This window comes from Salvelinus alpinus, chromosome 28 (assembly GCF_045679555.1).
Source record: "Salvelinus alpinus chromosome 28, SLU_Salpinus.1, whole genome shotgun sequence".
NCBI lineage: Eukaryota > Metazoa > Chordata > Actinopteri > Salmoniformes > Salmonidae > Salvelinus > Salvelinus alpinus.
The window spans coordinates 1154281-1182052 of record NC_092113.1 but is presented as its reverse complement, the minus strand read 5'-3'; the positions used below and the strand labels follow the sequence as shown (position 1 = coordinate 1182052).

At 39.8% G+C, this 27772-nt stretch overlaps 1 protein-coding gene across 2 annotated transcripts in view; it reads left to right on the top strand.

Annotated features, from left to right (window-relative positions):
• Positions 1 to 17300, top strand: part of LOC139556932 (solute carrier family 12 member 5-like) — a 109337-nt gene extending 92037 nt beyond the window's left edge. Inside the window, exons 14-26 of one of the 2 annotated variants that reach the window (XM_071371090.1) lie at positions 79 to 177; positions 550 to 669; positions 1153 to 1257; positions 4232 to 4400; positions 4518 to 4713; positions 4825 to 4994; positions 5215 to 5346; positions 5468 to 5575; positions 6190 to 6312; positions 8318 to 8499; positions 8772 to 8786; positions 8896 to 9029; positions 9233 to 17300. In XM_071371090.1, coding sequence (XP_071227191.1) covers positions 79 to 177; positions 550 to 669; positions 1153 to 1257; positions 4232 to 4400; positions 4518 to 4713; positions 4825 to 4994; positions 5215 to 5346; positions 5468 to 5575; positions 6190 to 6312; positions 8318 to 8499; positions 8772 to 8786; positions 8896 to 9029; positions 9233 to 9324 — 1645 coding nt within the window. In that variant the 3' untranslated portion in view covers positions 9325 to 17300. Of the gene's footprint in view, positions 1 to 78; positions 178 to 549; positions 670 to 1152; positions 1258 to 4231; positions 4401 to 4517; positions 4714 to 4824; positions 4995 to 5214; positions 5347 to 5467; positions 5576 to 6189; positions 6313 to 8290; positions 8500 to 8771; positions 8787 to 8895; positions 9030 to 9232 lie in introns of both variants that reach the window. The other variant, XM_071371089.1, reaches the window with a different exon arrangement.
• The last annotated feature ends 10472 nt before the right edge of the window (positions 17301 to 27772 follow it).

Sequence of the window (27772 nt, the reverse complement as noted above, 5' to 3'; positions counted from 1 at the left end):
TAAACACACTGTGGAGATGGTTATGTCTTGGTAGCAAGTACAGCTGTTCTGACTGAGTTCTCATTTCTGTCTGTGTAGGTTCTTCTTGATGTGCTACATGTTTGTCAACCTGGCCTGTGCCCTGCAGACTCTACTGAGAACCCCCAACTGGAGGCCTCGCTTCAAGTTCTACCACTGGTGAATTGAACAACTCAACATAGCAAGCATAGCTCTAGATCTTAGCTGTGGGATCATCACCAAAGAGTGTTAATATTCCCAGGTGTGAAACAGTCTACTATAGCATTTATGTCTGGCACCGGATATCTGGTCAGGCCAAGTAGGTTTCTGTTAGGAAGCTGTTACTTACCTGAGTAGTCTGCCAGAGACACTGTGGGAATCCGGAGCCTGTCTTAGCCTATATTAATCCTCTGTTGGCAAGACCACAACAACAGCAGACAAGATTTCCTGTCTCTAATCTCTGGCCATTATTATGATCAGTAAGTGGTGTGACTCTAGCAGCAACAAACAACAGACTGAGGATGTGACTTCCTGTTCTTCTGCCCCCCACAGGGCTCTCTCCTTCCTGGGCATGAGCTTGTGTCTGTCACTCATGTTCATCTGTTCCTGGTACTACGCCATTGTTGCCATGGTGATCGCTACCTGCATCTACAAATACATTGAGTTCGCTGGGTGAGTGAGCTTCCAGTCCTTGGACTACAAAGCAGAGAAAAATTGCAACTAAGAAATAATAAATCCCTTCAAATGGGTTTTTCCCAGAGCCAAGACCCATAACAGACTTGGCTGAGTCTAGAGAGAAAAGTTGTCTTTCTCTGTTTTCTTAGCAATTTATCCTGATTCTGTTCAGAGGGTTATCAAGTTGTATTAACTTAGTCACACTGATTAATGTGGCTGCTTGAGAAAAACAGGGAGTCTATATTGATGTACCAGCACTTATGTTATTCTCACACATGGGCCATCCAAAAATAAATTTGAATGAAATATAAATCAAACTGGAGATTTTCAAATACAATGGTTAAACACTGTTGGGATGTCCTTATATTCATTAGTAACTCACACTCGCAGGTTATTAAACCCACACACTTAGTATCAGTGAACATTTCAGTTTATTAATGGTTGATTGAATCGAACTCTCTGCGTGGTGGTGTGTGACAGGGCGGAGAAGGAATGGGGAGATGGTATACGTGGCATCTCGCTCAGCGCTGCTCGCTTTGCCCTCATGAGGCTGGAGGAGGGACCGCCTCACACCAAGAACTGGAGGTCAGTGACTCACAGAGAGGCTAAATGCCATCTACTCACATCTATAAAATAGACTTCTATTATTGCACAAGCTTTATTCATCATCTGTACCATACTGAACTCAAGGGAGATTACAGTACAGTTACAGTCAAACGTTTGGACACACCTACTCATTCAAGGGTTTTTATTTCTTTTTTACTATTTTCTACATTGTAGAATAAGAGTGAAGACATCAAAACTATGAAATAACACATATGGAATCATGTAGCAACCAAAAAAGCGTTGAACAAATCAAAATATATTTTATATTTGAGATTCTTCTAAGTAGCCACCCTTTGCCTTGATGCCAGCTTTGCACACTCTTGGCATTCTCTCAACCAGCTTCACCTGGAATGCTTTTCCAACAGTCTTGCCGGAGTTCTCACATATGCTGAGCACTTGTTGGCTGCTTTTCCTTCACTCTGCCATCCAACTCATCCCAAACCATCTCAGTTGGGTTGAGGTTGGGTGATTGTGGAGGAACTGTTATAAAACTGTACGGAGGATTCACGTCATTCACGTCAAAAGAAACACAGAAAGTGCTTACGCACAAAAATATTCTGATTTATAACACATCCCACGCCGGTTTCCCTTTATAAACCACAATCAACTCGAAATTTGGTGCACGTGAGCGAGCGTCTTGTCCCACACTTTTAACGCCCATAGTTGCCTATGAATAGTCAGTGAAACACCCCCAATTAATATTCCTCCATACTGACTGCATGACAACAATGACAGCTAAAAAAAAGAAATTTCACCCAGTGTGAAATAGAAGTTATTGTAGGGGAGGTTGAAGCAAGGAAAAATATGTTGCTTGGTGGACACAGTGTGGGCATTACAAAAGCCAAAAAGGCGTTAGAGCGGCAGCATGTGGCAGGCGCTGTGAATACTGCTGGCTCAGAAGGTCGGACCATCTCAGAAATAAAAAAAGACGTGATCCTGACATAAAAGTGGAGGCCAAAAAGAGGCACCGTCAACGCTCTTAACGAGGTTTCCAAGGAGTTGAAGTGGGACAAGCAAGGCTTGGTTTCTGTGGGTGCTTCTCTGTGAAGCTGGGCCCACTACAGCACAGAGATCCAAGAGAACAGCTCTTGGTAATCGGAATCAAATCAAATGTATTTATATAGCCTTTCTTACATCAGCTGATATATCAAAGTGCTGTACAGAAACCCATTATAAAACCCCAAACAGCAAGCAATGCAGGTGTAGAAGCACGGCTCATAAGCCACTTATCATCATTGGTGTCTGAAAATTCGCTCTCTCCAAATTCTTCCATTCGCCAAATCTTCCAACAGTGCCAAAGCAGCCATTGTGCATCATTACACATTGTAATTGCATGCCATTTTATACCCACCCATTTGATTGTCAAAGCTACCCAATTGCGTAACATCTTCAGGTGTGGTAATTACCCGATTGTAACTGACAATGACAGGGCCATTATCACATTGACAGTTCTGCGCAACGAACATGTAATAACGATATGCAGTTTGAAGTCGGAAGTTTACATACACCTTAGCCAAATACATTTAAACTCCGTTTTTCACAATTCAAGACATTTAATCCTAGTAAATATTCCATGTCTTAGGTCAGTTAGGATCAACACTTTATTTTAAGAATGTGAAATGTCAGAATAATAGTAGACAGAATTATTAATTTCTGCTTTTATTTCTTTCATCACATTCCCAGTGGGTCAGAAGTTTACATACACTCAATTAGTATTTGGTAGCATTGCCTTTAAATTGTTTCGGCTAGCCTTCCACAAGCTTCCCACAATAAGTTGGGTGAATTTTGGCCCATTCCTCCTGACAGAGATGGTGTAACTGAGTCAGGTTTGTAGGCCTCCTTGCTCGCACATGCTTTTTCAGTTCTGCCCACAAATGTTCTATAGGATTGAGGTCAGGACTTTGTGATGGCCACTCCAATACCTTGACTTTGTTGTCCTTAAGACATTTTGCCACAACTTTGGAAGTAAGCTTGGGGTCATTGTCCATTTGGAAGACCCATTTGCGATGTATTGAGATGTTGCTTCAATATATCCACATAGTTTTCCTCCCTCATGATGCCATCTATTTTGTGAAGTGCACCAGTCCCTCCTGCAGCAAAGCAACCCCACAACATGATGCTGCCACCCCCGTGCTTCACGGTTGGGATGGTGTTCTTCGGCTTGCTAGCCTCCCCCTTTTTCCTCCAAACATAACAATGGTCATTATGGCCAAACAGTTCTATTTTTGTTTCATCAGACCAGAGGACATTTTGCCAAAAAGTATGATCTTTGTCCACACGTGCAGTTGCAATCTGTAGTCTGGCTTTTTTATGGCGGTTTTGGAGCAGTGGCTTCTTCCTTGCTGAGCGGCCTTTCAGGTTATGTCGATATAGGACTCGTTTTACTGTGGATATAGATACTTTTGTACCCGTTTCCTCCAGCATCTTCACAAGGTCCGTTGCTGTTGTTCTGGGATTGATTTGCACTTTTTGCACCAAATTACATTCATCTCTAGGAGACAGAACGCGTCTGTTAAGAAGGAAGGAAATGCCACATATTAACTTGTAACAAAGAATACCAGGTAATTACCTCATGAAGCTGGTTGAGAGAATGTCAAGAATGTGAAAAGCTGTCATCAAGGCAAAGGGTGGCTACTTTGAAGAATCTCAAATATAAAATACACTTTTTTGCTTACTACATGATTCCATATGTGTTATATCATAGTTTTGATGTCTTCACTATTATTCTACATGGTAGAAAATATTACAAATAAACAAAAACCCTTGAATGAGTAGGTGTCTAAACTTTCGATTGGTACTGTATTTGTTTTGTAGGTAACACATGCATTTTCAAGTGTGTTCAAAAACAGACATTACATCAACAGGCCATGTCTATCCCATGTTTTCTGTCGGTTTCCAGCTTTAGTTACTTTCTCTGTAAGTCTGAATGTGATTTGATATTCCTCCTGGTTAGGCCTCAGATCATGGTCCTGGTGAGCATGGATGCAGAACATAATGTAGAGCAGCCCCGTCTGCTGTCCCTGACCAATCAGCTGAAAGCAGGAAAAGGCCTGACCATTGTGGGCACCTCGGTGGTGGGCACATACCTCAACAACCATGCAGAGGCCCAGCAGGCAGACCAGGTCAGTATTGTCTGAGACAAACACACAGACACAGACACATACACTGATGAATCATTGATTAATAATTTATAACACCCTGGTCTCTGGCCCTGCCCCCTCTCCCACTGTGTGCTCCAGGTTCTGAGGAAGCTGATGGAGACCGAGAAGGTGAAGGGTTTCTCCCAGGTGGTGATCTCCTCCAACCTGAGGGACGGAACCTCCCACCTGATCCAGGTCGGGGGGCTGGGAGGCTTGAAGCACAACACTGTGCTGGTCAGCTGGCCACGCACCTGGAAACAGGCTGAGGACAACCTGCGCTTCAGGAACTTCATTGGTGAGTTAAAGAAGTGGTCAGAGGAGAAGTTTTTCCATAGGCTAACTATGCTTTGGATGGTTTTGTGTGTTATCATCATTATATGCCAACTCCTGTTCAATCTATTTGAAGAGGTGGTTAGGGAGACGACTGCAGCCAGCATGGCCCTGCTGGTCCCTAAGAACATTGCGGCCTACCCGTCCAATGGAGAGCGCTTCACTGAAGGCCATATTGACGTGTGGTGGATCGTCCATGACGGAGGCATGCTGATGCTGCTGCCCTTCCTTCTGCGCCAGCACAAGGTGGGAACCAACGGCCCTATTTGGACCCCATTTGGGGATTTGGAGAGATAGCACATGCCACCTGGCACAGACATCAATTCAACGTCTATTCCACGTTGTTTCAACTGAATTTCATTGCAATAACGTGGAAACAATGTTGATTCAACCAGTGTGTGCCCATTGGGATGTTTTTCAGTGTTGGTTATTGAGATATCAGTCGTAGACTTCCATGTGTTGACAGGTGTGGAGGAAGTGTAAGATGCGTATCTTCACCGTGGCCCAGATGGACGACAACAGCATCCAGATGAAGAAAGACCTGATCACCTTCCTGTATCACCTGCGTATCGATGCTGAGGTCGAGGTGGTGGAAATGGTGAGAGACAAAAACGAAAAACTATTATATGCTCTATAAATTGATTTATTGGTGAGAGAAATAGCATTTCAGTCGAATACTGTGCATGGATATGTGTTTTAACACCCATGTCCCTTTTTAGCATGACAGTGACATCTCGGCTTATACATATGAGAAGACTTTAGTGATGGAGCAGCGCTCACAGATCCTCAAACAGATGCACCTCACCAAAAACGAGATGGAGAGAGAGGTAGGTAAAGCCCTGACACATCCCATGTAATATGTACAGTATAACTCATACATAGGTAACTGAATATGATTTTATATGATCAGTGTAGTTGTTAGCGATCACCAAACAAAGCCCATAGTGTCCAAAAAAAGCTCCTAAGTAGTTTCTCTAACACCCTTCATTACCAGCCATCATCACTCACCCAATTTTAAATGCCAGCAACAGAGCAATGCAGCGTGTGAATGATTATAATTACTGAGCTGGTTTTAAAATGTAATCTGTGCGTCTGCACTTGCCCAGTTTGATCTGTCTCGTTAATCAAGAAAGCAGACTAAGCAACAATAACATATCAGGGAATCTAAGATACCCCGCGAGGATTTACAGAACAAACCTGTGTGATCTTACAAAGAAGTCTTCATTCTATAATGTCATCCATTTCTAGAAAATCGACTTAAAATATGCATCAAATCTGCTTTGTGTTGAGCAAATTATAATATGTCAAGTGTTGACACATTTCTTTTATGTGATTTCCTGAAGTGTTGCAACAGCACCCTCATATCTCGACTCAAACGCTCATGTTTGAACTCATTGTATCTGTTAAAAGTTCAAATCCCTTGTTGCTTTGACTACCGCAGATCCAGAGCATCACTGATTCATCCCGTGGTTCTATCCGTCGTAAGAACCCGTCTAACCTGCGGTCTCAGCAGAGCAGTGAGGAGCCGGCTGGAGTCAGCGTGGTGGAGAAACCGGAGGAGGAGGTACAGCAGTGTCATCTTACCTAACTCACTGACAGTGGCGGTCGGTGCCGTTTAAGATTAGAGAAGATTATACTTTTTTTCATGAGCATGCCCTTGTTTCTATTGCAGCATATTGGATGACTTTCATTCATATTCCATTCTCCCAGTTCAATGTAACAGCGATAGGTTAAGGCTACTACACGATGCTCAAATTTTCCCTATCATAAGGTTGCTACAACCAAACCTATGAGTGAAAGTTTGCAACTTAGGTGCACACAGGTCAAGAGAAACATTTGCCTGTTTCTAGCTGATCTAGGGTGTAATCATTAGTCCAACAGTTGCAAACGAGAGTTTCTATTGTTCAAATTTATCCCTGTTTCGTTCCATTTGCTTCCATTTAAGAAAAGTTTTTTAACAGAATCGGTGGAATGAATACACGCGTAAACACGTTTCACTTTCATATTAGCCACGTCGTGTTCCTTCTCGCATCTATGCACTCTCCTCCTCTCACCTTTTCCCTTTGCTTGTTGACTTCAATGCACAACACATCAGCTGTATGTGACCAGGTGAACAACCTTTCCAAGCCAAACCATATCCGCTACACACAGCCTAGATCGTTGTCACCATATTAGCTAAAGTAACGTTATAGTCAACATAGCTAATAGAACGAATGCATTAGTAAACCCGCTACAATCATGAAGCAATATTACAGTTTACATTCAGTAAGAAGTTTAGCCCTTACACCGGCGGGCCCTGGTGGCAATAAATTAGTAAAACTAAAAGCTTACCTTGACTTGGAAGAGTTCCAGTGTTGTGTTGGATAGTCATAGCCAGCTAGCTAACATAACATCCCTCTCTTTGAGCAGAGTGTTTGAGTAGGCTAAACTAGCTAGTTGCATTTTGCTAGCTAGTTTAGCTATCATTTTGGAATAAATGAATTAGTTCCTAACTGTTCAACTATTTTCTTTCTCTATCTTTGAGTCAACTACTCACCACGTTTTCTGCACTGCACTGCTAGCTAGCTGTAGCTTATGCTTTCAGTTCTAGATTCATTCTCTGATCCTTTGATTGGGTGGATTGGGTCAGTTCATGCTGCAAGAGCTCTGATAGGTTGGAGGACGTCCTACGGAAGTTGACATAATTACTGTATAAGTCTATGGTAGGGGTTGAGAACCAATGTACCCAGAGGAGGGCGGAAACTAGCTGACCTTCGTCTCTACACCATGGTGCTACCCTACAGAGTGCTGTTGATGCTAATGTAGACCTTCATTGCAAAACAGTGTGTTTTAATCAATTATTTAGTGATGTGAATAAATTTAGTATAGTTTTATCTAAAAAGTAATTTAATTAATTTTCTTTTTATTAAATTCACCGAGGAGGATGGCCCTCCCCTTTCTCCTCTGAGGAGCTTCCACTGCTCTTTGATAACCCTTTGTAGTATAATAATATAATTTAATAATATATGCCATTTAGCAGGCACTTTTATCCAAATCGACTTACATCCATGCGTGGATACATTTTACATATGGGTGGTCCTGGGAATCAAACCTGCTATCCTGGTGTTGTAAGTGCCATGCTCAGCCAACTGAGGTGCAGAAGATGACTCTATCAGTCCTTCATTCTGCTGTTTAAACTTTCTTCTTATTTCACACCATCTTTCACATCCACTGCATTTTTCTTTGTTCTACAGTCTATCCTCTTTCTCATCTCTAGGCCTACTGCATTACCTAATCCTCTGTCCTCTGTCAAAATGCCAATTCTCTCACTTTGACATTGTCCTCCGGCGTGTAGCATTTTAAGGGGACCTTTTCCTCCGCAGCATAAAGAAGGGATATGACAGAGCAGCATCTTACATACTTGCTTTGCTATAAATGACCCAATTGTGCTTTCAACTCACTGCCTAGTGGCGGTCTGGTGTTTTTGATGTGTCACCCCAACCGACAGATGTCTCTTTCTTTCCTTCACCCTCTCACGTTGTCGTGCGGTGCCCTCCTCTTAGTCTGTGGCTGTCTCCCGCCCTAAACAGGTGCAGCTGATCCACAATAAGAACGCTACCCCCACCAGCCCCACGTCTCCCATCACGCCTGCAGGGGGAGTTGCCACCCCCGGGTCGGGGGTGCAGATGACCTGGACAGACAAGGCTGAGCACCAGGCCGCGGCAGCCCACCCAGAGCAGGGCGGGGTCAAAGACATCTTCAACATGAAGCCGTGAGTCTGCTTTCACTTTCACTTTCAATCACATTGTGTCCAAAGGCTTATGTGGACATCAGCTACTTCCAAAGTAAACAGAAGATAAGGAGAAAGTATTTATAGGTTGTTGCTGTTGGGGAGTGGCAGTGGTTTAAAAGCTAGTTTCAGGAGTAATGGCCCAAAAGTTTGAAAGGCTTTTAGTGTCATTCGCACAGCACAACTTCTCAATGTATCTTCAGTATTGTAAAGAGTCCTCTTTGCATTGTCATTCTCTTCTTACCATGCTGCAGGGAGTGGGAGAGCCTGTAAGTATTACATTGTCATGAGGTTTACATTTCTTTCATGCAAAAATAGCAGTAATGACTCAACATCCACCCTGTACTGTATTCCTTCCTCGCCTGTCTGTCCCATTAGAAACCAGTCCAACGTGAGGCGCATGCACACAGCTCTGAGGCTCAACGAGGTCATCATGAAGAAGTCCAAGGATGCCAAACTGGTTCTGCTGAACATGCCCGGACCACCCAAGAACCGCATGGGAGAGGAAAACTGTATCCTATCACTTCTTGGCATGATGTATCATATTATAGCCTACCGTATTATATGATATTATATTATAACATTATGTGGCTTATACTGTCATTTAAGTAAGTGAAACCAAAGAGCTATACAAGATAGCAAATAGCTTTCATGAATAGGCTATGAACGCCAGTTGTGAAAACTTGCATATTCCTTAAATCTAATCATCTGTCAGATATGGAGTTCCTCGAGGTCCTCACCGAGGGTCTCAACCGGGTCCTCCTAGTACGTGGGGGTGGACGTGAGGTCATCACCATCTACTCCTGAGAAAACAACCTCAAATCAAAACATCAACCCCCCACCACCCACTCACCTAGCATCTTAATGGTTTATGGCCCCTGCTTCTATTCCCTCTACACTTTTACTCCCGTCACATCCCTCACATCCCACTAACACCCCTCCCCAGACACACACACACACACACACACACACACACACACACACACACACACACACACACACACACACACACACACACACACACACACACACACACACACACACACACACACACACACACACACACAACATATCAGCTCACTTTGCACCATGTAGTTAGTACCCCCCCCCCCCCCGAGCCCCCTAAACGCACTGGCTAAATTCTCCCCGAGTCACCCCTACCAGCATTATGGCTGCTCCTCCCATCATCTAGAAAGCTGTGGCATCAACCTGTTTAGGTTATTTTATGGCTATCAGATCACTAGATGCCAAATGGCACATGACTTTCTTCTTATGCTGAGGAGTGAACATATCCCAAAGACAAATAATTTCTGTTTGGTAGACCCAATGTTTTTGTTCTGTTTGTCCTTGTGTTTTATTTGACCTGTCTGTCAATATTGTTGCTTTTCTTCTTCTTTTTGTAGGGATGTGGGTTACTTGCAAGAGAGGGATTGATATCTTCTCATTGCTGGTCTATTTGATTTTGCACTTTGATTTATTCATCTGTTCATGTATTTAGAGGATACACTTCATATCTTTTTCTCTTTTTGTTGTTGCGCATTAGCTTATTTTAAATGTAATGTACGGCATGATGTGTTGAGGGAAGGGGATGGGTTGAGAATTCATCAATCATCATCAACATGTCTTCCTATGGATTTTCACCTCGGGGACAAGGTCAGTCGACGAATCCTGAGCAGCAGCACAGTCTATATCAATTTGAAGGAAGGAAGGATAACTGCATGCATAGGCACAGCACACAGTGACGTGTGGAGGAGACAGGCAAACTGCTACTAGGATGCTGTTGTCAAGGTCAACTTCATACCAGTCCGTTCACAGACGGGAGTTGAAATGTAATCGATTAATCGAATGAATTACATTTCTCACTGAACTCACTGAATACTGATGGTTGGTGTTGTTTACCGTAAATAGTGTGCTTTGTCCTATCATTTAATACATACTGTTACCAGCTGCACCTGATGCTCCTCCTGATCAGTGACTAGTGCTGACAAGACTTTTAGGTGGCATAAACTATTGTTATTACAGTTATACAACTGTAAGGAGAAACCCTGAAAATGTATTGATATAAAGTAGATGTCAAGAAACTACTGTGTTATAATCTAAAACAAAAGTCCATGTGTTTGAAACTATAATACCATGGCAACAATTTGAATATATTACCATGTAGTCTACATTAGAAAATGTAAATTTCTAATTTAGAGACACTCATAAATATATAATGTTTGTGATACACTGATATATTTGAGTAAATACCTCTGTTTTTCTTTATCATCATTTGGTTTACACTAATTCCAGTCTAGAAATGTGAATTCTACAATTCTTGCCAAATACAAATATACAAATCGTGCCATAGGACAATAAATAACTTTTTGATACAAACCTCTTTTTAGTACAAAGGCAAAACGGTGTAGTGAATAGACAAACTATGCTTTAGATGGAAATTAGCAGTGAAATTACAACTGGTTTGAATGAGTAGTTTTGAACCCATCGGAAATCTTCACAACCTTGGACTAGAATGGGAAGAAACAATTTATTTTCAGTGTGGCACACCTATTTATTTGCTAAATAGAATATGACTGTGAATCACCACCTTCCGGAGACACCTGAAACCCCACCTCTTTAAGGAATACCTAGGATAGGATAAAGTAATCCTTCTAACCCCCCCCCCCTTAAAAGAGTTAGATGCACTATTGTAAAGTGGTTGTTCCACTGGATATCATAAGGTGAATGCACCAATTTGTAAGTCGCTCTGGATAAGAGCGTCTGCTAAATGACTTAAATGTAATGTAAATGTAAATGAATCCCTATGTTCTGCATATTTACAAAGGTATGTCTAAAGAATCAACCCTGGAATAATACATGAATCGTATTAATTATTTTTGTAAACAAATATTATACAGATATATGTACATACAGGTAGACCTCATATTTGCAAATATTTAACATGTTCGTTTCTGTGCACTGGATGGCACTGTTGAACATGTGATAGAAACATAGGATATATGATATACATTTGTATGATATTGTTTTCAGAAGAAAATTATTGAATTAAATTTATTGAATAGTTTACGTAAAAACAATATATTTTGTGTGTGATGTACACTGTATTCTGTGAAGGATATTCTTTATCTAACATATTATGACATATTATAGATGTTCAAAAATTTTAAAAGCTGCTATTCTGATTGATGTGTAAATATTGAACCAAAAACAAAAATGTAAAGAAATCTATAAATCAGATTGGGGACTAGGAAGGGTATACAGGGTTCGAGTTACTTGGGTAGCAAGGCAGGGATGTTTGACACTAGTCAGTGGTTTTCAACACTGTCCTTGAGGTTCAACAATCAGCTACAGTTTGCTCCAGCAAATCACATAGTTCATGAAGTTATTGACCTGGACATGACACTGTTTTCTTTGTGAAAAAAACATGAAAGAATTCATAGCTGACATTAGTCAATCAACATCTCCACTGAGCATTGTTTAGTTGGAGAAAATGTAGATTCAAGCCACAAAACGATATTTTGAACTTAAAATTGAAGGGCAGGTCTAAGGGCAGATGAAAATATATACAATCCTTCATGGAGTTTATTTGAGATATTATTAAATATTCAGTTGTTACCCAAATATACTTCAAAGTATGCTGAAATCAGTGAGGGGACAGACCTATTTAGGTGTTTGACAGGTCCCATAGATACCAGTAAGACACTCTGGATTTGTTGACAGCTCTAAGCTGAGGGAGAGGTGATGAGGTCTGGGGTTAGATAGTGGTAGATAGTTATCTTCAGTCAGCACACTTTTTAAGTGGCACACAAATACTACAGAAAATACAAAATAATATAATCTTGGAAATATTTAACTATACAATCTATAATAGTATTGAAGTAATATATAAATACTATAACGTATATACAGTAACTGGACATATGAATATGATATGACTTGTTTAAAAGTTGATGGTTGAAAACAATGTATTTATTTATATTACTGTTGGCATGGTGTTTGTAACAGTAGTTTCATATGGTATCCTTTTAGACAGGAGTTGGTTAGTTGTCATGGAGGACAAGACACTTAGCATACAGTTGTGTCACTTTTCTTCTCACTCAACTGTTTTTTTTTCGGATAAATTAATGCATGAAGAAAATTGTCCAAAGTTTATCTTTTGAGTTCAAAATAGGTAGTTGATATGTCTCAGATATCCCAGACCTAGGGCAAGAGCTGGAACATTGTCTTTCTAGGGAAACTAGTAATTGAGTCAATATGTTTGGCCTCAGTCATCATTTAACTACAGAAAACATGAAAAGATGTGGAGATTTGGAACTGTGGAATACGATTTGAGTGTTAAAACTCTGGTATATATGCAATACAAACCTACTGTAAACCTAAAACACAAGACATTTCTTGGACATACACTGCCGTTAAAAAGTTTGGGGTCACTAAGAAATGTCTGTTTTTGAAAGAAATGCAATTTTTTTTGTCCATTAAAATAACATAAAATTGATCTAAATACAGTGTAGACATTGTTAATGTTGTAAATAACTATTGAAGCTGGATATGGCGGATTTTTTATGGAATATCTACATAGGCGTACAGAGGCCCATTATCAGAAACCATCATTCCAGACACTCTAATGTACTTGTCCTCTTGCTCAGTTGTGCACCGGGGCCTCCCACTCCTCTTTCTATTCTGGTTAGAGACAGTTTGCGCTGTTCTGTGAAGGGAGTAGTACACAGCGTTGTACGAGAACTTCTGTTTCTTGGCAATTTCTCGCATGGAATAGCATTCATTTCTCAGAAGAAGAATAGACTGACAAGTTTCAGAAGAAAGTTACTTGTTTCTGGCCACTTTGATACTGTAATCGAACCCACAAATGCTGATGCTCCAGATTCTAAACTACTCTAAAGAAGGACCGTTTTATTGCTTCTTTAGTCAGGACAATAGTTTTGCGCTGTGCTAACATAATTGCAAAAGGGATTTCTAATGATCAATTAGCCTTTTAAAATGATAAACTTGGATTAGCTAACACAATGTGCCATTGGAACACAGGAGTGATGGTTGCTGATAATGGGCCTCTGTACGCCTATGTAGATATTCCATACAAAATCTGCTGTTTCCAGCTACAATAGTAATTTACAACATTAACAATGTCTACACTGTATTTCTGATCAATTTTATGTAATTTTAATGGACAATTTTTTTTGCTTTTCTTTCAAAAACAAGGACATTTCGAAGTGACCCCAAATGTTTTAACGGTAGTGTATATATTTATTGGAAATGTATATTTTGTCAGAATAGGAGTTCAGCTGTGTCCATCCCCATATCAACAGTTTGACATGGACGAAAAATGTTGTCCGGCCTTGGGAGTACACTAATGAGCCTACTGTTATTGCGTGAGGACGATGTTTAAATTGCCTCATTCTTCTGAATCAAGTAGATCTATCCATTTTTGTGCGTGGGGTTATTGGGTACATGAGATGGCAAGTGCTGGAGCCGTAGAACTATAGAGCTTAAATACCTATGGTCGGAAAATGACTGTGTGTTGGCACACGGATGTATGTTGTGCAGATACTGTGTATGTTTGGCTACAGCATGGCTCTTAGATATGTGGTTTCTAAAGACACATAAGATTTCCCCTATAACCCCCAATCTACTGATCCACCAGCAAGCAGTGTGACTGTGGTAGTTATCAATATTATCAAAGACAACAAAACAATGGCTTCCACCATTGGCAGCGGTCAGAGAGACCTTTACAGAACGGTATCACATTCCCATGTTTGATGACTCTATCTCTAGAAGTGAAAGGGATTTCAGTGACAGAATTGTTGCAGTAAAGCTGCCGTCCTTCAGGTGTTTCCAAAGTATCATGTCCCAATATACATTAGAATCCTTCCCTACAGCAACAAAGATGTCAGAGAATTTACATCCATTTTTTAACATGGTGTGAAAAGGGCTCTCGAATCCATGTATTCTTACCATGTTACATTGGACCTTGCCTTGCTGACTACATTGAAACCGTGAGATATGAAAGTGTTAATCAGGAATGCACTTCTGTTTACAACCCTGTAAAATAACTTGACCAATTTAATTAGACCACCGCTTAATTAATGTAGAATCCAACATGTTATATTGCTGCGAGGCTATTTGTGTCAGTCCAAAGCAGATACAGGCATTGCACTGTGATAGTTCTAGCGCATATGTGCACAAATGTGAATAACTGTGATTTGTTCAATGCATGCAAGTAATGTACACTGAGTGTACAAAACATAAAGAATATGCGGCAGGGCATAGACTCTACAAGGTGTCGAAAGTGTTCCACAAGGATGCTGGCCCACGTTGACACCAATGCTTCCCACAGTTATGTTAAGTTGGCTGGATGTCCTTTGGGTGGTGGACCATTTTCGAAACACACAGGAAACTGTTTAGCGTGATAAACCCAGCAGTGTTGCAGTTCTTGACACAAACCGGTGTGCCTGGTACCTTCTACCATACCCTGTTCAAAGGCACTTAAATATTTTGTCTTGTCCATTCACCCACTGAAATGGCACACATACACAATCCATGTATCAATTGTCCTAAGGCTTAAAAATCATACTTTAGCCTGTGTCCTCCCCTTCATCTACACTGATTGAAGTGAAATCAATAAGGGATCATAGCTTTCACCTGGATTCACCTGGTCACTCTATGTCATGGAAAGAGCAGGTGTTCTTAATGTTTTGTCCACTCAGTGCATTCTACAGTTTGTTTCTGCAATGTAATATTCATTTATTTATTTTACAATTTAGATAAAGAATTTGGCCACAAGTATTTCATTAACAGGGTGAAACTAATCACAGGGGTCATATAAATAGAATGGTCCTCCTGAGAATATTTTCTCAGTAGGCCTACCTGTTTATACATGTTGATTTAGATTGAACATGTATTATTATGCAATTATTTAACTACAACACAGATAATTTGCCCCACCAAAACAATTATGTTAGGTTGCATACGTCAGCTACTTCCAGTGTAGTGTAATCATTAAAGCCACAAGGGAAATAAAACTTAAATCAACAATAACATTTGAAGGGCTATTCAGTCCAAGGAAATCTAGTAACATAATTATTTTGGGAGAACGTTCCTCCATATCTGTGTCTCAAATGACACCCTTTATTTGCAATTATGTGCATATTTGGACTTTTGAAATATACCCCATGCTCCCATTTTATGTACTAATTCCAACTGCTGTACTGCACAACCACCCCATATTCTTCTAAAATAGCATACAGACCGATTCTTGATTTAAGCAAGGAACTTTTTTGTTGTTTTTTTCACTGAGGATGATACATAGTGTGAGGGGGATTTGGTAGCTTTTACTGAGAATGCACTACTGTGTGTTCAGTATTCTAGTTCCCTCAGACTTTAGAACCTAGTATATGCATGTAGGTGTGTCGTTTTCATGACAGTAAAGTAAACCTCACCACGTTGTATTAATGTTGAATAAGCCTCCTTTTTTTAGAAGGTAGATTTTTTTGTGCAACCCTCATGACTCCTTCATCATCTCGAGAAGTGTGAGCACTTAATGCGAGCAAGAAAAGAAAAAACAAGAACTAGTGTTTCTAAATCTTCACTTATGATACTGTATTTATACTTGGTCCATAGGAGCATTGTAATGCATTTTTAAATGTAGAAATTGATGTAGTTCTAAAGATAGATATATTGATTAGTAGGTGTTTTGTGTTCACAATTTTATGTTCACACTCCTAGCAAAAAAAGTGATGATGTAGAGTAAAAATGTAGTGTGTGTGTGTGTGTGTGCGTGCGTGCGTGCGTGCGTGCGTGCGTGTGTGTGTGTGTGCGTGTGTGTGTGTGTGTGTGTGTGTGTGTTAGAGATGACGGTGTATGTACCTGTAAGGAAAGGATAAAGACATAACATCTGTAAATACATCAATAACTATCAAAGTAGAACTTAGATGTTTAATTTGTGTGTCAATGCAAGTTGAATATTTTACAGATATAGACATATGTATTATCTATTGTGTTCAATAAGGATATATAAACAGTTGTTTTACCATGTTGTTTTACCATGTCAAAGGCTTATACATCAACAATGGTTAATGGTTTCCTCAAACCATTTTATAGATTTGTCTGTACAAAATGCAATAAACTAAAGTAATTTTATTACAACTTTGCTTGCAGGTATATTCTTTGTTTATTATCAAACTATAATCTCACTAAACACAAAAAATGCTCATCTTTAGTCCAGTGACATTTCGTAGACAGAGAAATACTTTGACTTGTGCTATGTGCAGTATCGGTGATCTATATCTGTCTATATTAGTTACTATGCTGTTACTAAGCAGTAATGTATTACAAAAGTGTTATGTTACAACACCGAATAGGAAGTGCACATGCGCACTATTGGGCTGGGGGCCGTATTTCCCTTTTTGATTCATTTATTTTTTGTTTAATTTGTTAAATTGTTTTTTGTTTTTTTTATAATACAAAATTATCAACAACTTTACATCAAACATGTCTAACAAAACAAAACACAGGTATGAACAAGAAAATATTAAATACGAAAAATTAAATATATTAAAAAATAAAGAAACAATAACCACAATTCTAGTGCAATTGTATTCACTCTGAAAAATCTCATTATAATGATTCTGTTATTCTTTTTGTTATTCACTTGGGATAATGTCTTAAGATGATTAAATTCCATCAAAAATATTTGTAATTTTGGTAAAGAATTCTGAAATCTTTGTTTGTGTATAAAGTATTTGGCAACAAGAATAAAACAATTCACAATCCTTTCAATGGTCTTGTTATCATTGCAATAATAACATATTATATCCTTCATGTCAAAACATGGGTAGTGTTCAAAATGGAAAATAATTATTCTGCAAGGTTATCCCAAAATTCCATCACAGATCTATATTCATAGAACAAATGAGTCAGATTTTCACATTCTTTTTCACAGAAAACGCAGAAAACGCATCAATAGCCACAAATTTGGACAACATATAATTACATGGATATATCTTATGTAAAATTTTAAAGTGCACTTCCTTAAATTTGTTTGGTATACAATACTTGTAAGGCATTTTTAAGGGCCAGAGGCTGTGGGACACGAGTGGTTCTTACTAAACTGCACTAACTGTACTCCCGTCTCCTGCCTGGTAATTTTCTCCACAACACACATATTACAGTGACGACGAGTTGATTAAGCTTCTTAAGCGAACATTGCTTGAAGGGAAGAATGTTGCGAGAGTAATGAAACTCAATATCATTATGTAAATCGTCAGTTGTTTTTTTTCCGTCAGTAGAAGACTGCTTATTCTAAGCGCTGCTAGCAGGCACAGTGTTCGAGGAGCTGCCAAGTAGCAAGCCTATTGGAGTCCAGAATAGCGACACTGCCCGCTGGTAGATAAAGTAAGAACTTTCCTTGAACCCATTGAAAATAGGCGATCTCAGCGGAGAAATATTGTAAAAATTAAAAAGACGAAAGAGGAAACGTAACACAGTGTGTACATTATTACAAATGTGCAGAGAATGATAAATTGCAGAAACTTCTGAAATGGATAAAGTGAAGGATTAGAAGAAAATTCTGAAAATGAAGGAATACAAATCAAATCAAGTCATTCTTTATTTGTCACATGTGCCGAATATAACATGTGTAGACCTTACCGTGAAATGCTAATTTACAAGCCCTTAACCAACAGGACCTACAAGGAATGAGGAAACTAAAAAATTAACTGTGGCGATGGCAACCATTGGTCGAGTACCAGAGTTGTATATTTTTGCTGTTAATGTAAGTTTTTGTTATTAATTATTATTATTTATTTGTTATTATTATTAGACAGTAGTTGCCATATTTGTATAGGTAGCCTTGTTTGTTTATTTTTCGTTTTTTCATTTGGAACCTCTTGATAACTAGATGGTGCATCTCAAGAGATTTCATCCTGCAAAATCTGAAATAAATAAATAAAACTTTTTTTTTTAAACTGTAGGCTACACATTTGACATTTGAAATTAAATCGTGAAAGTGTTGTATTTTTGTTGCTGCCTTCTTGGCCAGGTCTCCCTTGAAAAAGAGACTCTGTGTCTCAATGGGCTTTTCCTGGTTGAATAAAGGTTACATAAAACAAAATACTAAATTCAACACAATTTTTCCCAGTCTAAGCTAGTTTTTTTCCCACAATTTCCTAGTTGTCTTGAACGCACGGAAGATAGAGATTTCCGAGGTGTTTTGAACGTGACATGAATGGACAACGAGCAATGACAACATGCTTATGGAATTCTGCCAACAGCACCAGCTACAAACACTTTACCAGCAGTCTGAAAAGGGGTAGTTAGGTCAGAAGTTCATTGACTCTTTCCCGCGCTAAATACAAAATGTGTAGCTAAAGTTAGCTAGCTCTGAGACCTTATATTTTCTGTTGAGAACTTAACATTCAGTGAGTGTAAACTAGCAGCATACGTTAGCTAGCTAGGAGCTGTCTAGTAGCTAACTAGCTGAGCTAACGTTTGCGTACGGTTGAGGTTAGCACACCTGTGTTTCTTTATACAGAAATTATGCCGGTGACTCGGCCTAGCTGGTGGTGCTAACCAGCTAACGTTAGCTAGCTAACTACTCTAGACCAACAGTGACATTTAGTTGCACTATTTGTTAGCTAGCTAATGTAAACTTCACTTCAACTTCACAACCCTAGCCAACACAATTTGGTATCTAACTTTAACTTGCACAATTAAATTACTCTAACAAATACACAATTTGTTAAAACGACCTATTTGTAAAACTATAGAAATTTGTTAACTGCACAATTTGTTAAAAGTAAATGTTAACCACAGCTTAAAAACTACACAATATACAACGACACTAGCTATATTAAACACTATATTGAAAAGACAAATATGCTACCAGTAGAGGGGGGATGTTCTGAGTTTTTCTACTGCATGCGCACAATGCAATTCTTCAGACAGAGAACGTTTTTTTTCTCTATGTGCCATCTCAGGTCTGTACTATGTATAAGCATATGTATATCTTTGCAATCTGAAGATGACATGTTCATCATACCCTCCCTTTGCAACTATAATTATAAAACGTAGATGTTTTTCCTATTAAAAGTGAATGGACAGTGAAATAGTATGTGATCTGTTATTTCCATTGCTTTTTCTGAGAAGTATTTAAAATACTTTCAAATATTATATTTTTTCCCCTGAGACCTGTATACTATTAGCGGATCAACTGATCGAAATCAACTAATCGACTAACTACAGACAGACAGACAGACAGACAGACAGACAGACAGACAGACAGACAGACAGACAGACAGACAGACAGACAGACAGACAGACAGACAGACAGACAGACAGACAGACAGACAGACAGACAGACAGACAGACAGACAGACAGACAGACAGACAGACAGACAGACAGACAGACAGACAGATTCTAAAACATAGTTGTTTATCTACACACAATCCCCATAATGATAAAGCGAAAACATTTTTTTAGTTTTTTTTGCATATGTATTAAAAATAAAAACAGAAATACCTTATTTACATAAGTATTCAGTCTATTTGCTATGAGACTCAAAATTTAGCTCAGGTGCATCCTGTTTCCATTGATCATCCTTGAGATGTTTCTAACTGTGGTAAATTCAATTGATTGGACATGATTTGGAAAGGCACACATCATTCTTAAATGGAAGAAGTTTGTATCCACGAAGACTCTTCCAAGAGCTGGCCGCCTGGCCTAACTGAGCAATCAGGGGTGAAGGGTCTTGGTCAGGGAAGTGACCAAGAACCCAATGGTCACTCTGACAGAGCTCTAGATGTCGTCTGTGGAGATGGGAGAAGCATGGTGGTGGCAGCATCATGGTGTGGGGATGTTTTTCAGCAGCAGGGACTGGGAGACTAGTCAGGATCAAGGGAAAGATGAACGCAGCAAAGTAAAGAGAGATCCTTGATGAAAACCTGCTCCAGAGCGCTCAGGACCTCAGACTGGGGCGATTGTTCACCTTCCAACAGGACAACAGTCCTAAGCACACAGCCAAGACAATGCAGGAGTGGCTTCGGGACAAGTCTCTGAAATTCCTTGAGTGGCCCAGCCAGAGCCCTGACTTCAACCCGATCGAACATCTCTGGAGAGACCTGAAAATAGCCGTGCAGCAATACTCCCCATCCAACCTGAGAGAGCTTGAGAGGATCTGCAGAGAAGAATGGGAGAAACTCCCAAAATACAGGTGTGCCAAGCTTGTAGCGTCATACCCAAGAAGACTCGATGGTGTAATTGCTGCCAAAGGTGCTTCAACAAAGTACTGAGTAAAGGGTCTGAATACTTATGTAAATGTGATATAATTTTTTAAAAATAAATTAACAAATATTTCTAAAAAACTGTTTTTTCTTTGTCATTGTGGGGTAGATTGATGAGGGGGGAAAACAAACAATTTAATTAATATTAGAATAAGGCTGTAACGTAACAAAATGTAGAAAAAATCAAGGGGTCTGAATACTTTCCGAAGGCACTGTTTATATATCAGTGGCGGTCAGTGCCGTTTCAAATGAGAGAGGACAAATTTTTTTTTCATGAGCATAGCCTTATTTCTATTACAGCATATTGGATGACTGTCATTTATATTCCATTCACCCAGATAAATGTAACAGCGATAGCTTTAGGCTACTATATGATACTCAAATGTTCCCTATACCCATCGTGAGGTTGCTACAACCTAGCCTATGAATGAAAGTTTTCAACGTAGGTGCACACAGGTCGAGAGACAAATTTGATGTTACACACAGTGACACATGGACAGACAGTGGCATTCAATACCGCTTTGCACACTGTTGCCTGCATCTAGATGTAATCATTAGTCCAACAGTTGCAAAAGAGAGTTTCTATGAAACAAATTCAGGTATGTTTATCCCCGTTATGTTCCATTTGCTTCTGTTTTAGAAATGTTTTTCAACAGAATTGGGGGAATGAATACACCTCTGATCACGCATAAACACAGTTCATAGTTCACGCATCTACGTTATGCAGTCTCCTCCCTTCACCTCTTCCCTTCGATTCTGGACTTCAATGCACAACACATCAGCTGTATGTGACAAGGCTAAAAAAACATTTCCAAGCCAAACCATTGTCACCATATTAGCTAAATTAATGTCAGAGTCAGCATAGCTAATAGAACTTAGTAAACCAGCTAACATCATGCAGTAATATTACAGTGTAGTCAGTAAGCAGTTTCATAGGTGGGCCACATTGGCAATAAATTAGTCAAACCAAAAGCTTACCTTGACTTGGAAGAAATCCAGTGTTGTATTGGATAGTAATAGCTGGCTAGCTAACATAGCATCCCTCTGTTTGAGCAGGGTGTTTCAGTAGGCTAAACTAGCTAGCTGCATTTGCTAGCTAAGTAAATTATACTGAAAGTGACATTTTTTTTAAGTGAAAGTGAAAAAAACTATTTCTCTCTTGCTTCTCCTTCATTTAGGAAGAAATTAATTTGTTCAAAACTGTTGAACTATTTTATTTCTCTCTCTTTGAGCCAACTACTCACTACATTTTATGCACTGCGGCGCTAGCTAGCTGTAGATAATGCTTTCAGTACTAGATGAATTCGCTGATCCTTTGATTGGGTGGACAACATGTCAGTTCATGCTGCAAGAGCCCTGCTAGGTTGGAGAACGTCCTCCGGAAGTTGTCATAATTACTTTGTAAGTCTATGGAAGGGGGTGAGAACCATGAGCCGTTTGAAACGTTTGACCCAAGTTAAGCAATTTAAAGGCAATGCTACCAAACACTAATTGAGTGTATGTAAACTTCTGACCCACTGGGAATGTGATGAAAGAAATAAAAGCTGTAAATCATTCTCTCTACTATCATTCTGACATTTCACATTCTTAAAATAAAGTGGTGATCCTAACTGACCTAAGACAGGGATTTTGTATGGGATTAACTTCAGGACTTCAACTGTATATACACTGCCGGTCAAAGGTTTTAGAATACCTACTTATTAAAGGGTTTTTATTTATTTTAAAATGTTTCTACATTGTAGAATAATAGTGAAGAAATCAAAATTATGAAATAACACATATGGAATCGTATAGTAACCAAAGAAAAAGTGTTAAAAGGACTTAGAAGGAAAGGAAAGTTGCAATTGGCTTAGAAGGAAAGTTGCAAAAGTTGCAATTGGCTTAGAACAGGGCAGCACAGCTGGCCCTTGGATATACACAGATAGCTAATATTAATAATATGCATGTCAATCTCTCCTGGCAGAAAGTGAAGGAGAGACTGACTTCATCACTACTTTTATTTATGAGAGTTGCTGAATGCACCGAGCTGTCTGTCTAAACTACTGGCACACAGCTCGGACACCCATGTCTACCTCACAAGACATGCCACAAGAGGTCTCTTCACAGTCCCCATGTCCAGAACAGACTATGGGAGGCACACAGTACTACATAGAGCCATGACAACATGGAACTCAAATTCCACATCAAGTAACTGACGCAAGCAGTAAAATTTGATTTAAAAAACAGATAAGAAAGCACCTTATGGAACAGCGGGGACTGTGAAGCAACACAAACATTGGCACAGACACACAGACACACACACACACACACACACACACACACACACACACACACACACACACACACACACACACACACACACACACACACACACACACACACACACACACACACACACACACACACACACACAATAACATACGCAATATACATACACATGGATTTAGTACTGTAGGATATGTGCTAATGGTGGAGTAGGGGCCTGAGGGCACACGGTGTGTTGTGAAATCTGTGAATATATTGCAATGTTTTAAAATTGTATAAACTGACTTAAAACTTCTTATTGCGGAACCCCTCGACAACATTCTGCTGAAAAGGCAGAGGGCGAAATTAAAAAATATTGTTTTGAAATATGTAACTTTCATACATTCACAAGTGCAATACACCAAATTAAAGCTTAACTTCTTGTTAATCTACCCATCGTGTCCGATTTCAAAAAGGCTTTACAGCGAAAGCACACCATAGGATTATGTTAGGTCAGAGCCTGGTCACAAAAACACACACATCCATTTTCCAGCCAACGAGAGGAGTCACAAAAAGCAGAAATAGAGATAAAATTAATCACTAACCTTTGATGATCTTCATCAGATGGCACTCATAGGACTTCATGTTACAGAATACGTGTATGTTTTGTTCGATAAAGTAAATATTTATATCCAAAAATCTCAGTTTACATTGGCGCTATACGTTCAGTAATGTTGTGCCTCGAAAACATCCGGCGAATTTTCAGAGAGCCACATCAATTTACAGAAATACTCATAATAAACGTTGATAAAAGATACAAGTATTATGCACAGAATTATAGATATACTTCTCCTTAATGCAACCGCTGTGTCAGATTTCAAAAAGCTTTACGGAAAAAGCAAACCATGCAATAATCTGAGTACGGCGCTCAGACACAAAAACAAGCCATGCAGATACCCGCCATGTTGTGGAGTCAGTAAAAGTCAGAAATAACGTTATAAATATTCACTTACCTTTGATGATCTTCATCAGAATGCACTCCCAGGAATCCCAGTTCCACAATAAATGTTTGTTTTGTTCGATAAAGTCCATCAATTATGTCCAAATACCTCCTTTAGTTAGCGCGTTTTGTAAACAAATCCAAACTCACGAGGCGCGGGCAAGTCCAGGCGAAAGTTCAGACGAAAAGTTCAAAAGGTTATATTACAGTTCGTAGAAACATGTCAAACGATGTATAGAGGAAGTTTTAGGATGTTTTTAACATAAATCTTCAATAATGTTCCAACCGGAGAATTCCTTTGTCTTTAGAATTGCAATGGAACGCAGGTCGCTCTCACGTGTTCGCGCATGATCAGCTCATGGCACTCTGGCAGACCCCTGACTCAATCAGCTCTCATTCACCCCCACTTCACAGTAGAAGCCTCAAACAACGTTCTAAAGACTGTTGACATCTAGTGGAAGCCTTAGGAAGTGCAATATGACCCCGTAGACACTGTATATTCGATAGGCAATGAGTTGAAAAACTACAAACCTCAGATTTCCCACTTCCTGGTTGGATTTTTCTCAGGTTTTTGCCTGCCATATGAGTTCTGTTATACTCACGGACATCATTCAAACAGTTTTAGAAACTTCAGAGTGTTTTCTATCCAATGCTACTAATAATATGCATATATTAGCTTCTGGGCCTGAGTAGCAGGAAGTTTACTCTGGGCACGCTTTTCATCCGAACGTAAAAATGCTTCCCCCTATCCCAAACAGGTTAATTTTGCTGGACCCCAGGAAGAGTAGCTGCTGCTTTGGCAGCAGGTAATAGGGATCAATAATAAATACAAATACAAAAATAAAATCCTGTCTCGGAGCTCTACGGAGAAATCCTTCGACCTCATGGCTTGGTTTTTGCTCTGACATGCACTGTCAACTCTGGGACCTTATATAGACAGGTGTGTGCCTTTCCAAATCATGTCCAATCAATTGATTTTACCACAGGTGGACTCCAATTAAGTTGTAGAAACATCTCAAGGATGATTAATGGAAACAGGATGCACCTGAGATCAATTTCGAGTCTCATTGCAAAGGGTCTGAATACTTATGTAAATAAGGTGTTTCTGTTTTTTATTTTCAATAAATCAGCAAGAATCTGTAAAAAAATGTTTTTGCTTTGCCATTATGTGGCATTGTGTGTAGCTGTAACGTAATAAATTGGGAAAAATCAAGTGTTCTGAATACTTTTCAAATGCATTGTATATAGTGAAAACAATAGTGGTCCTAAAATGGAACCTTGGCGATCACCGAAGTATACAATTGATTTGTCAGAGGACAAACCATCCACAGAGACGAACTGATATCTTTTCGACAGATAAGCCCTGACTATTTTCGTGTATGTTTTGAGAGATACAGGATTAAAAAATGTGTGTCTCCATTGATCTTAGGTCCTGGCAGTTCTGTGCAGATTCAGGACAACTGAGTTTTGGAGAAATATACAGATTCAAGGAGGAGTCTATAATTTGCTTTCTAATGATCATGATATTTTCATCAAATAAATTAATGAATTCATCACTGCTGAAGTGAAGGCCATCCTCTATTGGGGAATGTGTCACGACTTCCGCCAAAGTCGGTCCTTCTCCTTGTTCGGGCGACGTTCCACTTTTCATTTTTCCATTTGTTTTGTCTGTGTATTTCACACATGTTTTCAATCTCACAGTCACTTGTTTATTATTTAACCCTCTGTTCCCCCCATGGGTTTTGTAAGTGATTGTTTATTGTAATTTCGGTACGTCTGTGTATGCTCTAGATGTTACTTTGTATATTTATCTTTTTTGAGTAAAGCACGTTTATTTACTCGTATCTGCTGTCCTGCGCCTGACTCTCTACACCAGCTACACACAGGACTCATTACAGAATCCTGCATTTTAGTTAGCTTTCTGACAGTATCCAAAATAAATGTGGGATTGTTTTTATTCTCCTCAATCAGGTTGGAAAAGTAGGCTGATCGAGCAGCAGTGAGGGCTCTTCTTAGCTTGCTCTTTCTTTCACTCTCTTTTGCTAATCCTTCATTTTTGAATACATTTATTTATTCAAAACTGTTCAACTATTGTCTTTCTCTCTCTTTGAGTCAACTACTTACCACATCTTATGGACTGCAGTGCTAACTAGCTGTAGCTTATGCTTCCAGTACTATATTTATTCTCTGATCCTTGATGGGTGGACAACTTGATGGGTGGACAACATGTCAGTTTTTATTTATTTAACTAGGCATGTCAGTTCATGCTGCAAGAGCTCTGATAGGTTGGAGGATGTCCTCCAGAAGTTGTCGTAATTAGTGTGTAAGTCTATAGAAGGGTTTGAGAACCATGATCCTCCTAGGTTTTATATTGAAGTCAATGTATCCAGAGGAAGGTAGTTGTCCTCCGGCTACGACATGGTGCCTCCCTACAGAGTGCTATGTTTTAATCAATAATCAGTGAATATATTTAGTATAGTTTTATCTAAAAAGGATAACTTTTTGAATGTTTCACTATTATTTTTTTAAATGAAATTCACTGAGGAGGATTGGCCTCCACTGGTGTTCTCCCCAAAGAATCCAATAGCAGCACTGCACCACCATGTTCTCTTTGCTTCGCCACCATGTGAAATTTTAAAACTATCGCTCCTTTATCTCAACATCCAGTTTGGAGTCAATAATTGGCCTAGTTATTTCAGGATAAAACACTGTCAATTAGGCAACTAGTGACTCAGCAAAAAAAGAAACGTCCTCTCACTGTCAACTGCGTTTGTTTTCAGCAAACTTAATATGTGTAAATATTTGTATGAACATAACAAGATTCAACAACTGAGACATAAACTGAACAAGTTCCACAGACATGTGACTAACAGAAATTGAATAATGTGTCCCTGAACAAAAGGGGGTCAAAATCAAAAGAAACAGTCAGTATCTGGTGTGGCCACCAGCTGCATTAAGTACTGCAGTGCATCTCCTCCTCATGGACTGCACCAGATTTGCCAGTCCTTGCTGTGAGATGTTACCCCACTCTTCCACCAAGGCACCTGCAAGTTCCCGGATATTTCTGGGGGGAATGGCCCTAGCCCTCACCCTCTGATCCAACAGGTCCCAGACGTGCTCAATGGGATTCCTGTCTTGCAGGAAATCACGCACAGAACGAGTAGTATGGCTGGTGGCATTGTCATGCTGGAGGGTCATGTCAGGATTAGCCTGCAGGAAGGGTAGAGAGAGAGGAGGATGTCTTCCCTGTAACGCACAGCGTTGAGATTGCCTGCAATGACAACAAGCTCAGTCCGATGATGCTGTGACACCTCGCCCCAGACCACGACAGACCATCCACCTCCAAATCGAGAGTACAGACCTCGGTGTAACGCTCATTCCTTCGACGATAAACGCGAATCCAACCATCACCCCATGTGAAACAAAACCGCGACTCGTCAGTGAAGAGCACTTTTTGCCAGTCTTGTCTGGTCCAGCGACGCTGGGTTTGTGCCCATAGGCAACATTGTTGCCGGTGATGTCTGGTGAGGACCTGCCTGACAACAGGCCTACAAGCCCTCAGACCAGCCTCTCTCAGCCTATTGCGGACAGTCTGAGCACTGATGGAGGGATTGTGCGTTCCTGGTGTAACTCGGGCAGTTGTTGTTGCCATCCTGTACCTGTCCCGCAGGTGTGATGTTCGGATGTTCCGATCCTGTGCAGGTGTTGTTACACGTGGTC